General features: G+C 35.4%; 1 protein-coding gene across 1 annotated transcript in view; it reads right to left on the reverse strand.

Annotated features, from left to right (window-relative positions):
• Positions 1 to 470: 470 nt before the first annotated feature.
• CDH2 (cadherin 2) overlaps positions 471 to 16,609 on the reverse strand; it is a 154,637-nt gene continuing 138,498 nt past the window's right edge. Inside the window, exons 11-16 of the mRNA XM_088130827.1 lie at positions 16,461 to 16,603; positions 14,366 to 14,599; positions 13,732 to 13,965; positions 11,793 to 11,932; positions 7,646 to 7,810; positions 471 to 1,821 (exon numbers count right to left, since the gene is read on the reverse strand). Coding sequence (XP_087986953.1) covers positions 1,615 to 1,821; positions 7,646 to 7,810; positions 11,793 to 11,932; positions 13,732 to 13,965; positions 14,366 to 14,599; positions 16,461 to 16,603 — 1,123 coding nt within the window. The 3' untranslated portion in view covers positions 471 to 1,614. The remainder of the gene's footprint in view (positions 1,822 to 7,645; positions 7,811 to 11,792; positions 11,933 to 13,731; positions 13,966 to 14,365; positions 14,600 to 16,460; positions 16,604 to 16,609) is intronic.

The raw sequence follows: 16,609 nt of genomic DNA on the forward strand, positions 1-16,609 counted from the left end.
ACACAACTTTGGCTCTCTATGTGTTTCCCCTTTCCCTTCAATGATGGAGGATTTCTCTATGCTTCAGGAGATTGTATGTGGAGATTTAACCTTGATTGTGATATAAAAAGCAGTCCTGACTATGGAATCCCTTTATACAGACTGCCATTCTCATAGCAACTAAGAATTTGTTAGATTTTTGGGAGACAAATACAAATGAAAAATTAACTATTTTTATTAGTGGTTTCTATTACTGGTTGTTGTTGCTACTGTTATAATTTCAGTATAGCCTATTCAAGTAGAAAAAAAGTACAATCCAGTCACAAGATCCAAAATTAGCATTTTATTTAGAACATTGGGGTCAGGGGTATATCATTTATATTCTGGTACATAATACAGAGGCAAAGCTGTTGTCAAACATCTTTCTGGTTGTTTAACATACTGTGTAATTACTTGAGCCATAAGTATAAGGCTACCCCTTGACTTTTCAATCTTTCTTTCTTTCTTTCTTTCTTTCTTTCTTTCTTTCTTTCTTTCTTTCTTTCTTTCTTTCTTTCTTTCTTTCTTTCTTTCTTTCTTTCTTTCTTCTCTCTCTCCCCTTTCTTTCTCTCTCTCACACAGTTTTATTTGTTTTTGGTACAAATTATGTAAAACATTTGTGCTAAGAACTTTTTGCCCACCCCAAACAAATAAAACAAACAAAAAATTAATTTAAAAAACTCAAACCTTGAGTACTCTAACTACAGCTCAACAATTGAATCAATGTCACTTGTTTGCAACCTGTTTGTAAATACTTTACCCATAACAAAAGATATAAACATGCAAAAACCTGAATCCATAGTCCAAATAATACATACACATGTTTGGAAGTTTCAGCACTTCCCAAAGACTATGCTAATAAAACATTATGTACACATACCATTTTTTACAGTGAAGTGGGAAAAAAAGTACTGGAAAATGCTTTTAAAAAAATGTGTATATGGATTAAGACCAAAATGTGTGTAACATTCTATCATAAGAAAAGAAAATCAGTTCTGCTACAAACTGGTGATATGAAAACTCCCTTTATTTGCAACCAGCTGCATAAGATTTAGAATTTTAGTGAAAAACCCTAGCATCTAAAACTAGAAGTATTGTACATTTTTTATGGCCTTCTTCCCCCACATCTCCCCAATAACAAAATTTTCCCATGAGGTTTTTTTCAATTTTGTTATTTTAATAAAAGCAATGTAATGTAACAAAAGCATGTTGAAGCATATTGGTGACTGCGCTTTCTCCCCACCCCCAATGTGGTTTTTCTTCATTTTTTCATAAATCAGTACCATTTAAAGCCTTAAACATAAAATTAATTCCAATCTGAAAAAGGTACAAAAAGGCACATAAAATCCCAGTGCTTCTGTACTGTAAAATTCAAGTGTAACTGAGCTCAATTGTTTGTTTTCCTTTTTTTTCCAAACAGCATTGGATGACTGATATTCCCAGTGAGCCCAAATAGGTTTGCAGCCTATGCCAAAGCCTTCAGCAAGCACTTGTGCTAGTAGACTACAAAGTTAAAGCCTAGCTTCTGTACGCTTGTTGGGAATACCAGTGAAAAGGTTTGTACTTGTCCAAATGCAACGCTGGCCACCACGGCATTCAGTCATCACCTCCCCCGTACATATCAGCAAGTTTCTTGAAACGTGGACCCCAGTCATTTAGATAATCATAGTCTTGCTCGCCACCACTACTTGAAGAGTTGAGGGAGCTCAAAGATCCAGCGGTGGAACCACTTCCCTCATAGTCAAAGACTAGAAGAGAGTCATATGGAGGAGCTGTAGGGTCGTTATCTGCAGCTTTAAGTCCCTGTGAACAATTAGGAGGGAGAAACTATGAGAAAGAAAATGGGAAGACTACCCAATCATTTCTCACATGCATTATGTAAATCCAACTTTTGTGACCACTCTATGAGAAAATATCTGGATCAGCAGCAGGTCCAGGAATAACTGAAGTGTAGGAAGAGCTATAATTACTGGCTTATCCTTCCTGCCCCTTGCTCTATGAATTTGTAATCATTCAAAGAAATTGGAACAATTTATGTCTAAGCAAGAAGGAGAATAAATAAATACTGTAAAAGTATGCCATATGAATATGAATAGCAACCAGTTAAAACATTTTTTCATTCTAGTTCAATGATTTTAGCTGTTTAACACATTGTAAATTATTAATAGTTGGCATGAAAATATTCATAGTGGAGTTAAATGGCAGTTTTGTGTGTGTCTCCTGAATCTTTAAATTGAAAGCTAAACAAGAACAAACAAGGAAGAACTAAGTTTACAAATTAGATGCAAACAACAAGGAGACGTCATCTGTCCACACATCAAAATACCCATCAATTCCTTTCACACATTTAAAAAAAATTAAATTACAATTTTTGGAGTGGAACTGAGCAGCTTTTTAAATTTTTTTTTCACTCCCAAGATATTGACTACAAAGAAATCTAGCAAAAATCCCAGCAATGCTGTAAATATATTCTGCAATGAAAGTGCAATCTGTCATTTAAATTCTGTCCTTTGTAGTAATTGATAAGGCTTGCTTGTATATTGGGATCTACAATAATGGTTTAAAGCCTCCACAAACAAACTGCATATTTCTAAAACAGCAAAAAGTGCTATTGTATTTCAACCAACTACATCAAAAATATTCTTTAAGTCTTGTCAAGCTGGAAAACTAGAGTCTCTTAGTTCGGCATCCACTGCTGGCCTTGGATGATATACAATCTCTTGTGCTATTGAGTTTATAGGATAAAACAATAATGAAAGATTCAGTGTTCCAGAAAATGCACTTAATGTGCAAACTGTCTGTTGGAAAAAAGATCCTAAAAGGCAGTTTTACAAAGGCATGGCTAAAGGCTCAACTCTGCATTACAGGAAAGTTAAAATTTGTGCATTTTATGTTCTAAACAGCTTAATCTGGTATGAAAATTTAAACACTAGAGCACTGAAAAAAGAACAGATTAATATTTCACAGATTTTGCCTGAAAAAGGTAAGTCAATTTTGAAGAGCTATAATCTTTTAACTTACAGCATAATTGTTTTCAGAAAAGAAAAATTTAACTGACCTGATTTGACCTGCCTTATAGCTATTGCTGTGAAAAAGCAGCACTCCCAGATTGTCAGAAAAAAAATGGCTTAAATAACATAATTTCCCGACACAATTTCCCATTTGTTGATTTACAAGTAGAGATCATAGATCCCAAACCCTTGCCACTAAAAATTCAGCAGGTATTGAATCATATTAAAATACAGTGGCATTCATAAAAACCTGTGATGTTAAGATGATGGCATTTGTGATGATATAATCATGAAAATGACTCAGTTACATTCTTGCATTACAATGTCTTATTTGAGTCCATTAGTTGCAGCATTTGTGTGTATCAGATATGTGCCATTTGCCCCCTTTGCTCCCCTTCCTCACAGATGCCCCTGCTAAGATGCTTATTCGCTGCATTTTAGTTGCAATCTGTGGAGCTGGCTGCTTTTCCTTATACCGATCTGCAGGTAAGAAGATGGCCTATATGTGACAAGACTGTTTGTTCAACTTACTCTGCATTAATTACTTTCTATAGCAGCAACTTGTTACGATGTCAGGTAGAAATCATTCATCTTCTGTTACCTGATAGAACTTTACATTAAAACATTTCAAGACTGGACCTAGCACCTTCTGCATGCAAAATACATGCTTTGCCATGGAGCTCCAGACTGTACTTAATTCTGCTTGCAACATATCAGATGCCCCATTTTGCACATATTTTATTTAAAAGCACTAGTGAAAAAATACAGACTGAGTAGAATAAAGATTGCTAGGACTAAAAATCAGATGCACACGAAACAAGACATAACCCCATTTCAGGTTCATTATAACTTCTGAATGTGGCATGAAAACCTGAATGGTCAGTAATGTCAGTAGCAGGAATATTGATTCCATACCACTCTGCCCTATTTAAGAACACTGCTCTCCACTACTGTATTCTTGATTTCTACAATGTAACATGAACACAATATAAGAACAGTTATTCAGGATTGCTTGTATATATTTGTACTGAATGTTCCCCACAGAAAGAACTTTCTGCCGGTTCATATTTATCACTCCCGACTTGTCTTGTTGATAACTTCCTCCTTCAGACAGTGGAAGAACATACAAGACACAAGAGATACAAGACAATCAGTTACTAATAGTTAGGAAATATTTAGTTGAGGAAATGGACGTAGCAGGAATACTGGAGGAAAGTGACCATATATTGCTGGCATTCTTGATTTTAAGGAAACTAGTAACATCTTTTTTTGAAGTCCCAAGATACAGCACATGTTTAACTACATTTAGTTTTAATGTAGTTAAACATGTGCTGTATCTTGGGACTTCAAAAAAATATGTTAGTAAATTCAGAACAAATATAAGTGGGATTCCATAAAGGGAGAAACTAATAAGAAAAGGAACTTAAAATAGGTGCAAGCTCCTAAAGAAGAGGGTATTAAATGCATAATGGCAAACAATTCCAGTGAGGAGAAAAAATGGAGGATACTAAAAGAAGCCAGTCCAGCTACACAAAAAGCTTAGTGAATATCTGAAAACAAAAAGGACATACACACAAAATGGAAAGACAGTCAAGTAACAGAGGAAGAATACAGTCAGGTAGCTTACTAACAGAGCTGATGTCAGGAAAGCGAATGTTCAGAATGAGCTGAGGTGAGCTAAGGGTAGCAAGGATGCTAAGAATAGCAAAAATGGCTTCTTTAGATATGCTTAAATAAAAGAATCAGTATACCAGCCGCTTGATAAAGAAGGCAACATGCTAACAGGTAACAAAGAAAAGGCAGCATTAAATAACTCCTATTTGGGTTCAGCATTTTCCATAGGAAATTGTGAAGGACAAAATAAAGGGTCAGAATTGCAACTGGAGACTGACAGAATCAGGGAACAACTGTGTACTTTTAATGAATTTAAATCTCTAGATCTAGATGAACTTCTTCCTTAGTTACTAAAGAACTAGTTGGCAGTCTGGTCCTTATATATTATCTTTGAGAAATTCTGGAAATTGAAGTGCTTGATGGCTAGAGGAGAACAAATATGATACCTATCTTCAAAAAGGGGAAAAAGGAAGATGGAGCAAGCTATAGGCCAATGAGTCTTGCACTGATACTAGGGAAGATTCTAGAATAGATTATAAAGTGTCTAGCTATAAGCATTTCAAAACTGCAATGATTATCATAAATCAGTATAGTCAAAACAATTTTTGCCAGACTAATCCCTTCTAATTTTAATTTCTCAGTAGACTGTGGGAATTCTGCAGACGTAACATACCTTTACCTCAGCAAAGCATTTCATAAAGAATCCTATGATATGTCAATTGGCAAAAGAGTTAACTTTGGGCTGAATGGCATAACAATTAGGATACACAACTGGCTCAAAAATTGTACACAGTGTGCTTGTTATTATATTATTATGTAACATTATTATTATATTATCCACCCACCCACCCACCCACCCACCCATCCATCCATCCACATATTTATTTATTCAATTTATCTCTGCCATCTCCCCCTAATGAGGGACTCTGGGCGGCTCACAAAATCCATTAAAACAATAAATATATAAACCATAAAAACTATATATAAATAACTCAAGGTGGCGAACATACCTAATACTCCTGCCTCCTATTTTTCCCACAATACCAATCAGGTGGGCTCGGCTGAGAGAGAGCGACTGGCCCAAGGTCATCCAGCCAGCTTTCATGTATCAAGTGAGGTTCCAGCAAGATTAGTCTTAGGTCCTGTGTTTCAATGTTTTCATTGGTAGAAATCCACTGGTAGAATGGATTCTTACCAAATTTGAGGATGATACAGAATTGGCTAGGATGGCTAATATCTTAAAAGACAGAGTTAACATTCAAAATATTGTTGAAAGGTTGGAGAAATGGAGTGGTAGAAAACAAGTAAAATTTCACTTGATATTTTTCACTTAGGAAAAAAGTCAAATGCACAGACATAGGATGAGAATTACCTGGCTTGGTTAAAGCACTTGTGAAAAAGATTTTGGAAGAGTAGTTGACTGCTAACTGAATATGAAGCAACAGAATGATTTAGGCAATATGCATTTTTACCTCATATATTGTAATATTTCAGCTTTATACTTGTACAGTATATTAACATACCATTACAGTAATGCACATTACATTTTATTATAGACACTCCTTGTTATGCTAGTATTTTATCTCACCCGTTTGATTTTATTTTTGTGTTGTATATTTTCAAACGTTGCTGGTCACTGACTGAATAAACATTTCATTTCATAAAATGATGTGACTGCAAAACATGAATGTTTATGCTGCATTAACAAAGTGTAATTTCTGAATCACAGGAACTAGTTCTACTCGTTTTTGCATTGGTGAGACCACCACAACAATGGTGTCCAGTTCTAGGCAGCACACTTTCAAGATTCATAGAAATTAGAACAGGTTCAGAAAACGGGAACAAGAATGATTATGGGACTAGAAACAAAATCCTATAGAGAAAGATTGAAGGAGCTGGGTATGTTTAGCCTTGAGAAAAGATGACTGGGACAGGGGTATGATAATAGTTTTCAAAAATCTGAAAGGATGTCATACAAAGAAAATCAATATATCCTCTCTTTCATCGCAGAGCAGAGGACACAGAATAGTAGAGTCAACTTACAGGAAACAATTGTGAATGGATGATAGAAAAAACTTTCTAATATTAAGAGCAATTTGTCAATGGAACAAATTGCCCAGACATCTGGTGGCCTGGCTCCCCTTAACGTTTCAAGTAGAGACTAGGCAGCCATCTGTCTTAGATGCTTTAATGTGGATTCCTGCAACAGAGGGTGTTAGACTACAAGGGCTAAATGGATTCTTCCAATTTTATGAGTCTAGACTATAATTTATTTACTATAAATATTTATGTTCTGATTTTCAACATAAAGATCATCCCAAAATGGCTTATAAGCAATAAAATATTTGTGAATAAAATAAATATTATTTAAAAACAAACAGCAAAATTCTAGATTTTTTCGTACAAAGCAATTAGCAATAATGGCCCTGTTTTAGACGAGGGAGATGTTGTACGTTATATATATTACAGGGATGCAGAGCTCTGTGATCATTTCACAATTTTTGCTTCAATGTATATTATAGCATCATTATAATTTTCAAAGAGGTATACATGAAGAATGAATCAAAGCTTATCTCTTTAAATCCCATTAGACCAGGTCTCTACACATACCATAAAATTCATCAATGGTAAAAGTAACATAAAAAAGGATGAGAAATGCTGACACAGTGTCTCTACAGACTTGGAACTTACAATTAATGCATAACTAGGCTAAACTACCACTCTAACAAAATCCAATGGAATAACTGTTTTGTAAATACTGTGGTTAAGACGGATAAACCATGGGTGCAACTAATACCAACGCACAAACATTAACTGACTTTCCGTTTAAATACATTACATGTTTTTGGGCTTAATGATATCTGCTATCATTGTAATTGTATCAACAGTACTTTAAAAATCATTATTCTTTAGATGTAAAGGCTATTCATAATCTGTGCAGATGCTGCCTAATAAGTCCTAAAAAGAATAGATTTCCCCCCTTCCTCCAGCTTCCAATTTACCTCATTAATGAAGTCCCCAATGTCCCCAGGATGAGGAGCTGCTGATCTGACTGGATACTGAGGTTCTGCATGGATAGGTCTTTCATCAAGTCGTCTTATTCCAACAGGTTTGATGGCATCTGGTTCTATAGTGTCAGGTTGCTGGAGCTGACTTAAATCATAGTCCTGTAAGTGATACATAAGATACTGATTTATATCTTGCTTTTTCATCCAGGAAAGATGGTTTAGATCAGCAGTGCTCAAACATTTTGATCTCAGGACCCCATTATATTCTTAAAAATGATTGAGGACCCCAAAGAGCTTTGGTTTATGTGGGTTATACCTATCAATATTTAGACATTTAGACTAAGAATTTTTAAAATATTTACTTATTTGACATTGCAGATACCCTAAAAAGGTTTCGGGGACTCCCAGGAGTCCCCAGACCACACTTGGAGAACCACTGGTGTAGATAACGTACAATATGCATAGTAAAGAGAAAAATGCTTGTTCTTATAAAATATGCTATTGCTCCCTTTTCTCACTGACCTTCATATATTCATGCTGCAGCTATAGAATAGGATTATTTTTGTGGAAGAAATGGAAATTTCTTCTTTTAGATTCCCAGAGGTAATTCCCTATCTTTTGTGAGGCAGAGAGATTCCAACACCTTCAGCTGCCCTTCCCCGACCCTCCAAACCCTATAATACTTGATAAATAACTTGCAATGTTATGTCAACTAGCAATTTTAAGGGAAACTACAGACAGAGAGGGGGGTGGGGGGGAACCAAATTTCCCTGGCTGTTCTATCTCTAGCTTTAAGAAGATACCTTATCAGTGCTTTGCTTGCATTAACATGCTTTTTGAAGTTTCTCTTTCTAATGCTTCGCGCAGCTTTAGTAACTAGGTCTGCTGTACCCTTGGGGTGGGTAGAATGTCCTCTCTGTGAAGTACTGAAGCACACATTAAGTAATTTCCATTCGTCTTTTGAACATGGAGGTCATTTCAGACGCCAGGATGTATAAGACTTTATGGAACAACAGCTAGTTTCTAACTTGTCTCCTATAAGCTGCATCCGCCATGAAGAGAGTATTAACATTATAGTACCTGAAAAAGGGGTGAACTGTGAAACTTTGAAAAACATGATATAGGTCTGTAGAGAACTGCTGTATCAAACTGAAAGCAGAGAACTATGGATTAAAAATCAGAACAACTTTATCTGAATATTTGCTGAACAAAGTGACTTTCTATAAAAACAAAAACAAAACAATCCGATTTTAGGCTAAAACCTTGATTGGACATATCTTCACTGGTTCAATCAGTACCCCATTACAAAACTAAGTTAGATTCTTAGTTAGGAAATGTATTACTGGCAAGTTCAGGAAGGATACCTCTTTGAGGAATCTATTATACATGGGGATTATGATTTTGATCCATTCTTGATCATCATCATGTTAGTCAGCATTTCCACTCCCTTTTTAACGTGCAATGCTTTTTAAAGATTAGTCTGTGTTCCTGTCATCAGGTAATAGCAGCTTTTGGTCCTCCTAAGGAAAATTTACTGGTAGAAACTCTCTGAGATGGAAATAAAATATGTAAGAAATTCTGAGAATAATCCAGCTTTGTAGTTGTAACCTTCCAACCTCCTTACTGTCAGTTGAAATAACTTGAGGATGACATATATGAATCTGTGCAGGAAATCCTTGGATATAAGTAATTTTCATAGCATCTGGACTTTGGAAATTGGCCTGTTTGGCAATGCAGGATTTTTAGGGATAGTGTGCATTTTCAGACTTCTTATATGATTGAGAATTCACAAAGTTAGAGGTGAAAAAACCTGGAGTAGAATGTTTTCTTCTTAGTTGTTTTACAGAGTTTAACATCACAAAAGTAACATCTTTAATATTAATTAGTGAAGAAGGTGAAGTGATAGAAAAGTAAGGGAATGTTTGTTTTCATTTTGTTATATAAAATTAAAACTTGATCAGAGTGTCTACTGAATTGCAGATCAGACAATCTGGTATTTACATACTCTTGTTTTTCACTTCAGATTGCAAGACCACCTTCCTAATTTATAACTTTTTTGCATCATGGTATATGATGCTGAAGCTTCTTATGAAAGACCAAAATGATTAATCTCCATTCAGTTAGGGTTCTTTTGGTGCTTTCTGATATACTTCGGTCTTCTGTTGCTAGACCTGATAGGTGAGTCTATCCTTCATGTTGAATTCCTATCTGAGACTCATCCAAAGGGAGATAATCAGTAAAGAGCCAATGGTAATCTAACTGGGCTATGTAAATATCCACACACAAAGGGCAAACTGTGATTTGGAGTGCATCTGGATACCCACGTAGCACATGCCAGGATACTTTAAATCAAAGTGTCTTCTTCCCTGATTACACTGGAGGGCAGTTGTGTGACCATAGGCAAATGTGCTATATGCAAGCCCATGTAAGTGCTGACTCACATTTTACCCTCTGAATCCAGATCACTTCACAGCTTTATAAGTGTATTATTATTTTTAGGCAGTAAATGTATTTTGTAATTAGCGTTGTTCTAGTAAAAAAAGCTTATATAACTAACATATCCTTTCCATGTACATCAGACTACAAAAAGTGTTTTTTTTTTAAAAATCACAATAGTTATGATTGGAATCTTATGCACAAAGATTTACATGTGGAAGTAAATTTGGCTGAATGTATATACAGAATAGAATACAAAACTGTTTTTTAAAAATCTTGACAGGTTCTCAAGTTATTAACAAACTTTGATCATTTTTAAAGAACCTGTATAATTTGGAAAAAAGTTTGGGTTCATATGTTAAGTTGTTAAAATAGATAATCCTTTTCGAGCTTTGAACATGTAATCTTGGTCTACCATGAAAAATACTAATCTTGCTTGATTTGTGTATCTGTGTGCCTTTTTAAAAATAATATCTGATGTCTTTAGCAAAGTTTCATGTCTCAACAGTTTTCACATTTCTGGAATAATATACCTCGGAAGATTCTTACTGATAATTTTTTCTTCAATTTACTTAAAAATGCAGATTTACAGTGCAAGAGGTGAAATCACTGTATTTTGAAATATTTTCATTTAATATACTGTAAAATCTACATACATAATTTAAGGCTCCAAGAACAAAAACACAATTTTAAAACTTCTTCAACAGTAGATTATTCAAATCTAAACAAATTTACTGTATGTGGATTACTTACAAACATGCATGTATTAATTAACAATTTGTAATTCTAATTCTACCTTTTGGGAATAATCTTTTACTGTAACTTTTTTCAAAAACAACTACTCAGCTTATTATCCTATTGAATGCAAGAAGAAATCTGATCCAGGAAGAAAAAAAAAATGTTTTGGCCTTGTTACCAATGGACAGAGATTTCATGCTATATTCTTCATTCCTGCACAGCAAAACGTATGGCTAGAATACTATAGACTATAACACTACAGCTGAAAATCGACTCCAATAAGGTCACTGGCCAAACAGCATTTAAAAACCCATCCCTCTCTGTTGCTTCTTAGCAATTATTTACAAAAATATTATTTAAGTTGTTCATGTAAAGAGACAAACTGACCTCCTCACCTGCTATGACTCATTTTTAGATTCTTGACCCATACATTATGCAAAGTGCTGGCATAAGTTTCAATCTGAAGGCAAAACACATCATTTGAAGGCAGTCACATTCTCAGTGACTGCCATCCCGTGTGTTTTGGTGGCTCTGCACCATCCTTACAAACATACACCTCTTTACACTAGTGAAGAGTATGAAGTAGAGTGAACTTATTATCCCTGTTTAGTACTCACAAGTATTCTTCAGCCAACTTTGTTACTTGATGATTATGCCTGCCTGCAAAAGTATCAAATTATGTTGGCAAGGAGGTTGAGAAAAACTAGTCAAAGCAATCAGTAGCCTTGTTTTTTTCCCTACAGAGAAAAGAATTAGTCTCTTTTGATGCACACAGTGGCAGTTTTTAAACCCAAGCAATTGTGGCAATTTACAGGCATGATTTTCACACCTACACTATAAAAAACCCTAAATGTGAATGATTAATATTATAATATAATATAATATAATATAATATAATATAATATAATATAATATAATATAATATAATATAATATAATATAAATTTCATTATGAACACATTTCTCACCTGATCTTCTTCACCACCACCTTCTTCATCGTATTTCAGAATATTGTCTCTCACATCATCTTCTGGATCTATGAGTAACTGCTTGGCCTGACGTTCTTTATCACGGCGTTTCATCCAAACCACAAACATTAGAACTAGAACTAGATCAAGTGCAGAAGAAGGGGGGAGCTTTACTTGTTCCTCCTTATATTGTTATTTTTAAAAATACATGAAATGAGCACATTCAGTACTTATCTGTTCTGGAATTTATCTGCTTCAACTTGCAACTAAAAAAGGGAAGAAGCAGTAAATTCCCTGCTGGTACATTCCGTTACACTATATAGGATGTACAGAAGCTGGAGACTTCCAAACCTGATCCATTATAAAGGTAACATTAAAGAAGAAGCTGTACACTGAAACTGTACCATGGGGGGGAGGGCAATCAAATGTTTAGAATTTCTTCAGAAGAAAAGCCACTGTGCATATCAAATCAGTTCAGGAGCAATAGCAGGTATAGAATGCAACCATCTAGTTTTTGTTAGACTTCCCTCCTTACAGTCCAGAATGGAAATACTTAATCCAAAGAATGAGAATCTAAGAATTCTGACTACCAGTATATACTAGAAGACAAGCTAGGGTTACAGCACAAGAATTTCAGTGAGCACTGTGCTTTCAGATAAGACAGTTATATTTAGGCAATCTATGGCAGCAAAGTTCTTGTCTGCTTCCTTCTGCTTTTTCAATGTCAAGGGGGGGCAGGCTTGCCTCTTTGGTGAAAGCAGGGCAGTTTGCATTGGTTCAATGTTTTGGTAACTGCTATTCTCAGAGCTGTAAATTATGGTAAATTACATTAGATAAATTAGTGTACTTGAAAAAGACACTTTCCAGCCAAGCAAAATGGCTGTGCATACACAAGCATGCAGAGACAGCCAGAGTACCTTCTGAAAGCTCTCATGCAAACCTTGAAAAGACATCCTGATTTTAGTGCTTGGAAGGGTGCTTTCTGACCTGTGAGTCATGAATGCTTAACACAGCCAGATGTGATGGAATGGAATTATGAACGCCAGGCTCAGGGAGATAAGCATTTTCTTAGCTCGCCGCAAGAGTGTGGGAACTACAAGAGGATGAGACTGGCACCTCCCTGAGGAATTCACACTGTTGTGGCTGGCTGACTTGGGAGCTGGGGTTTCAGTCTGGGAAGATTCTTGCTAGAGGTTGTAGCTAATAAACATAGCTGAACTGATTTTGCATTGTCTCTTGGAGTTCCTTGGGCTAGGCCTGACACATAATACATATTACATAAATTTAAGGTCAGTCACATTAGCTTTCTAATTGTTTATGTAATTAAGCATAAAATGGAACAGCAACGACAGGTAGAGATAGTTCTTCTGGAGCTCAGTTCCCAACAAAGACTATTTGACTATATCTCTTTATCCAGTTTGAAATGTACAGTTTAAAAGATCCTGATTTTTCTATTAGCAGGAGGTTTATGCTTATAAATGGAAGAAGAAAGCTATGGATAATTGCTAAGCATTTGTAATGCAAGGTGTAAGTTTACTGCTGTTGGTTTATTGGATTACTTCTAATATCCTTTCTGTCCAACCTTCAAATATCTTTCTGAAAAAAAATATAGATAGATAGAATTCTCCATTTCATAAAGATCTTCAGAAGCCATCTACCATGCTTGCTGTAAACTTTCAAAGACTGAACTAACTGTTCAGAGAAAAGAAAGCCAGAGAGAAGGAGAGGAAGGGCAAGAGGAGGACCTTTTCAGAATACGTCCTTAAGAAAGAAATCACAAGCTTCAGCAAAAACATTGCCTATTATATATTCTTAAATCAATTAATTGTTGGCGGCCCATCTACATATGAAGAATCTACTCCATGGCAAGCCAATCTTGAACATTTTTAGCACATGTAAGGACACACCCAATCACAACTAAAATAGTTAAAAGTCTTACCAAGTAATATGATGATACAGAGGAGAATTGCAATTATGGCACCTGTGCCTAGTCCTGCCCCAACAATCCTGTCTGCATCTGTACAGTCTCCATTTAAATCACACTGGCAAACTTTCACCTTCAGAATAGAAGTGCTAGACTTGGGAGGATTTCCAGAATCTGTTATTATTATTGGAACATCATAGATTCCAGCCTCAAGGAACCTGATCTTTAAAGCCAGTTGGGCACGGTCACCTGAATAAAGAAAAGAAAAAAAAGCCTGGATAAATATTCTCTGTTTGCATCGACTGAAGCAATGGAAAGCGTTTGCTTTAGAATCTCTTCCTGAAATGATAAGTTATGTACTGGTGAACTTTCATCAAATGTGAAAAGTTTGAATTTTCTTCTAAAGCATATAGAGGACCTATGGGAAGCTGATTCCAACTCTTAGAATCATATCTTTTGATGCAATGAACACATTTCTGAGATGGAAAAACCCAAAGACTGGGAAAACAAGCAGAATCCCCTAGTACTGTATTTAATTCAACTGAACATTCTATTGTTACTATCATTTTAAAATATTAGAAAAAAAATTAATATGAACTATTAGTTACAAAACAAACACAAGATTTGTTATAAAAGGAATGTATGTTACCACTAATGCGAATAATGGTCCAATTTTTCTTAACACTGGGAGGAGAATTTGGCAACTCAAATGCAAATGGTCCAGCATTTGGATCAATATCATCATCTATTGCTGTGATATTTGTTGCATTGGGCTGTAGTGTTTCACATGTTGTAGCTTCTTGAGGATCCACTCGGGGAGCGTTATCATTGATGTCAAGCAGATAGATCTGAAGGGTACCAGTCCCACTCATTAGTGGGATTCCTTTAAGGACACAAACACAACAAAATAAAATAAGCCTATTTTCTATTAAAAAGGGATTGTGATACTTACTAAACATATAAGAACATACTAATGGAAAAAAAGTACAAGTTAAATAACATCTTTTTCTGACTACAAAGAGTAATCAGTTCTTTTCTGAACATAAAGATTAAGCTGAAGCTAAGACGAAGAGAATCTTTGCAGGAGATTTTGCTCCAGTGGGAAAAATGTTTTTCTAGTGTAGGAACAAAAAGTCCAATTCAGACTGAAGGCAGAAAATATCACCCTCATACTGAATTGACTTTATGAAGCCTAAGTGGATTTCCATTCAAAGTAAAGACATTGTCTTTTTTCTGAACAACTTAGTGACACTGCCCAAATAAGGCTGGATTGTCTGCATCAGAACTGATTACAGTGGGAGTTATATAGCAAATTACCAGATTTCCTTAAAACAGCACCAAAGCAGCAGCACTTTGAGTAGAAAATAGAAACAAGTGGGCATGACACTCGTAAATATTTCATTAGGTTGCCATACAGCTATGAAATTTCAGAATGCTGAATTTTATAGTTAAAAATGTTTGGGGTATTTGGGAATATCTGATGTTATCATATTAAAAACCTGTATCAAAGCAGTTACAGAAAAAAAAAGAAAGTATGCTTATATTTCTAATAAAATTATATACATTTAATGCTGTAATTGTAAACTCTTTCAAGAACAAAGAAGTTTTGTTTGATCTTGAATTAGCAAGTTTTACAAGGGTCAAGAACAGTATGTAGAAACTGTGGTAAATTTTTTTGTAGAAATGTCTAAAAAATGAAGGCTCAGAACTAGCAGCATGTACAGCTTACATGAAAACTCATGATAGCTCTCACACCATTGGGATCAAAGCTCTACCCCCTTTTGTATGGGCATGCAACTACAGTTCTTTTTAAGGATCCCAGGTCTCGAAATCTCATCACTTGATATGATATTGTATTTAAGAATCCTTCACCCTTAGTTAAAACAGTTTCCTTAGTCGAGAATATTTTCTGTTTCAGACCTAAAATTCCCTCACAAAAAATACCTTATGGCTGCCTGACAGATGTTCTAGTATTCCTAGATTCTCCTGAGGTAAAACTAAACCAAATAAGGTTTCCCAAAGCACAGCCCCTTGATGGGAACCATGAAGTTATGATGGATATCTGATATCTCCCACCATAGAAATGATATGCCCCCAGATAGATAAACAATATAAAGACAAGAGATAGACAATGGCAAAGAACATTATAATAAAACTCAAAGGTCCATAGGAAAACGTTATACATGGAAATAATGTTTTGGGAGTGGGTTAGGAGTGAATTAGGCTGTTCAGTCCATTTGTAAACAAGTTTCAATGAATCAAAAATTTCTAAGTGCTTATATTTCAAGTTCACGATCTGAGCACTGAAATGGGAAGGAAGAGGAAATCAACACTGGAGCACCAGTACTCCAATACTGGAACATCCTTCCCTGGCAAACCCATGGGAATGGGCTGATTCCCCTCTTAGTCACAATGTTTTTCTTTAATAGGAAAAGTGCAACCTCAGCAATCTGGGTGTCCAGACCAATGGAGAGTGCTAGGATGTCCTGGCCCTCAGCTCACTACTTTCCAATTGCTGCATAGTACTGGTATCAGTATTGGTATCACAGGAACATAAAGAGTAGTAAATAACTCCTTTCCAAATATTACTTCTCTACAACAATACCTATACCCAGATAATTTCTCTTATACTTCATTGTCATTCTAATACATTATTTATATCAGTATTTCATATCCCTGCTTTGCTGATGATATTCATGGCACTCAATGATACAAAAGGCAGGCCCTTGAAATTAAACACGTACCACTGTCAGTGGCAAGGAAAGTAGCATTATACATATTATTTTTCACATGTGGTGATTCTCTGTCCAGAACACTAGTTGTTGTTATCTGACCATTAACTGGATCAATCTTCAACCAATTGGCGGGATCTGAAAGTTTTGAATACCTGCAA

Source organism: Python bivittatus, unplaced genomic scaffold (genome assembly GCF_059951505.1).
Source record: "Python bivittatus isolate LINGU-HERP-01145 unplaced genomic scaffold, Pbiv_v1 ctg000840_np1212, whole genome shotgun sequence".
In the NCBI taxonomy this organism is placed as follows: Eukaryota; Metazoa; Chordata; class Lepidosauria; order Squamata; family Pythonidae; genus Python; species Python bivittatus.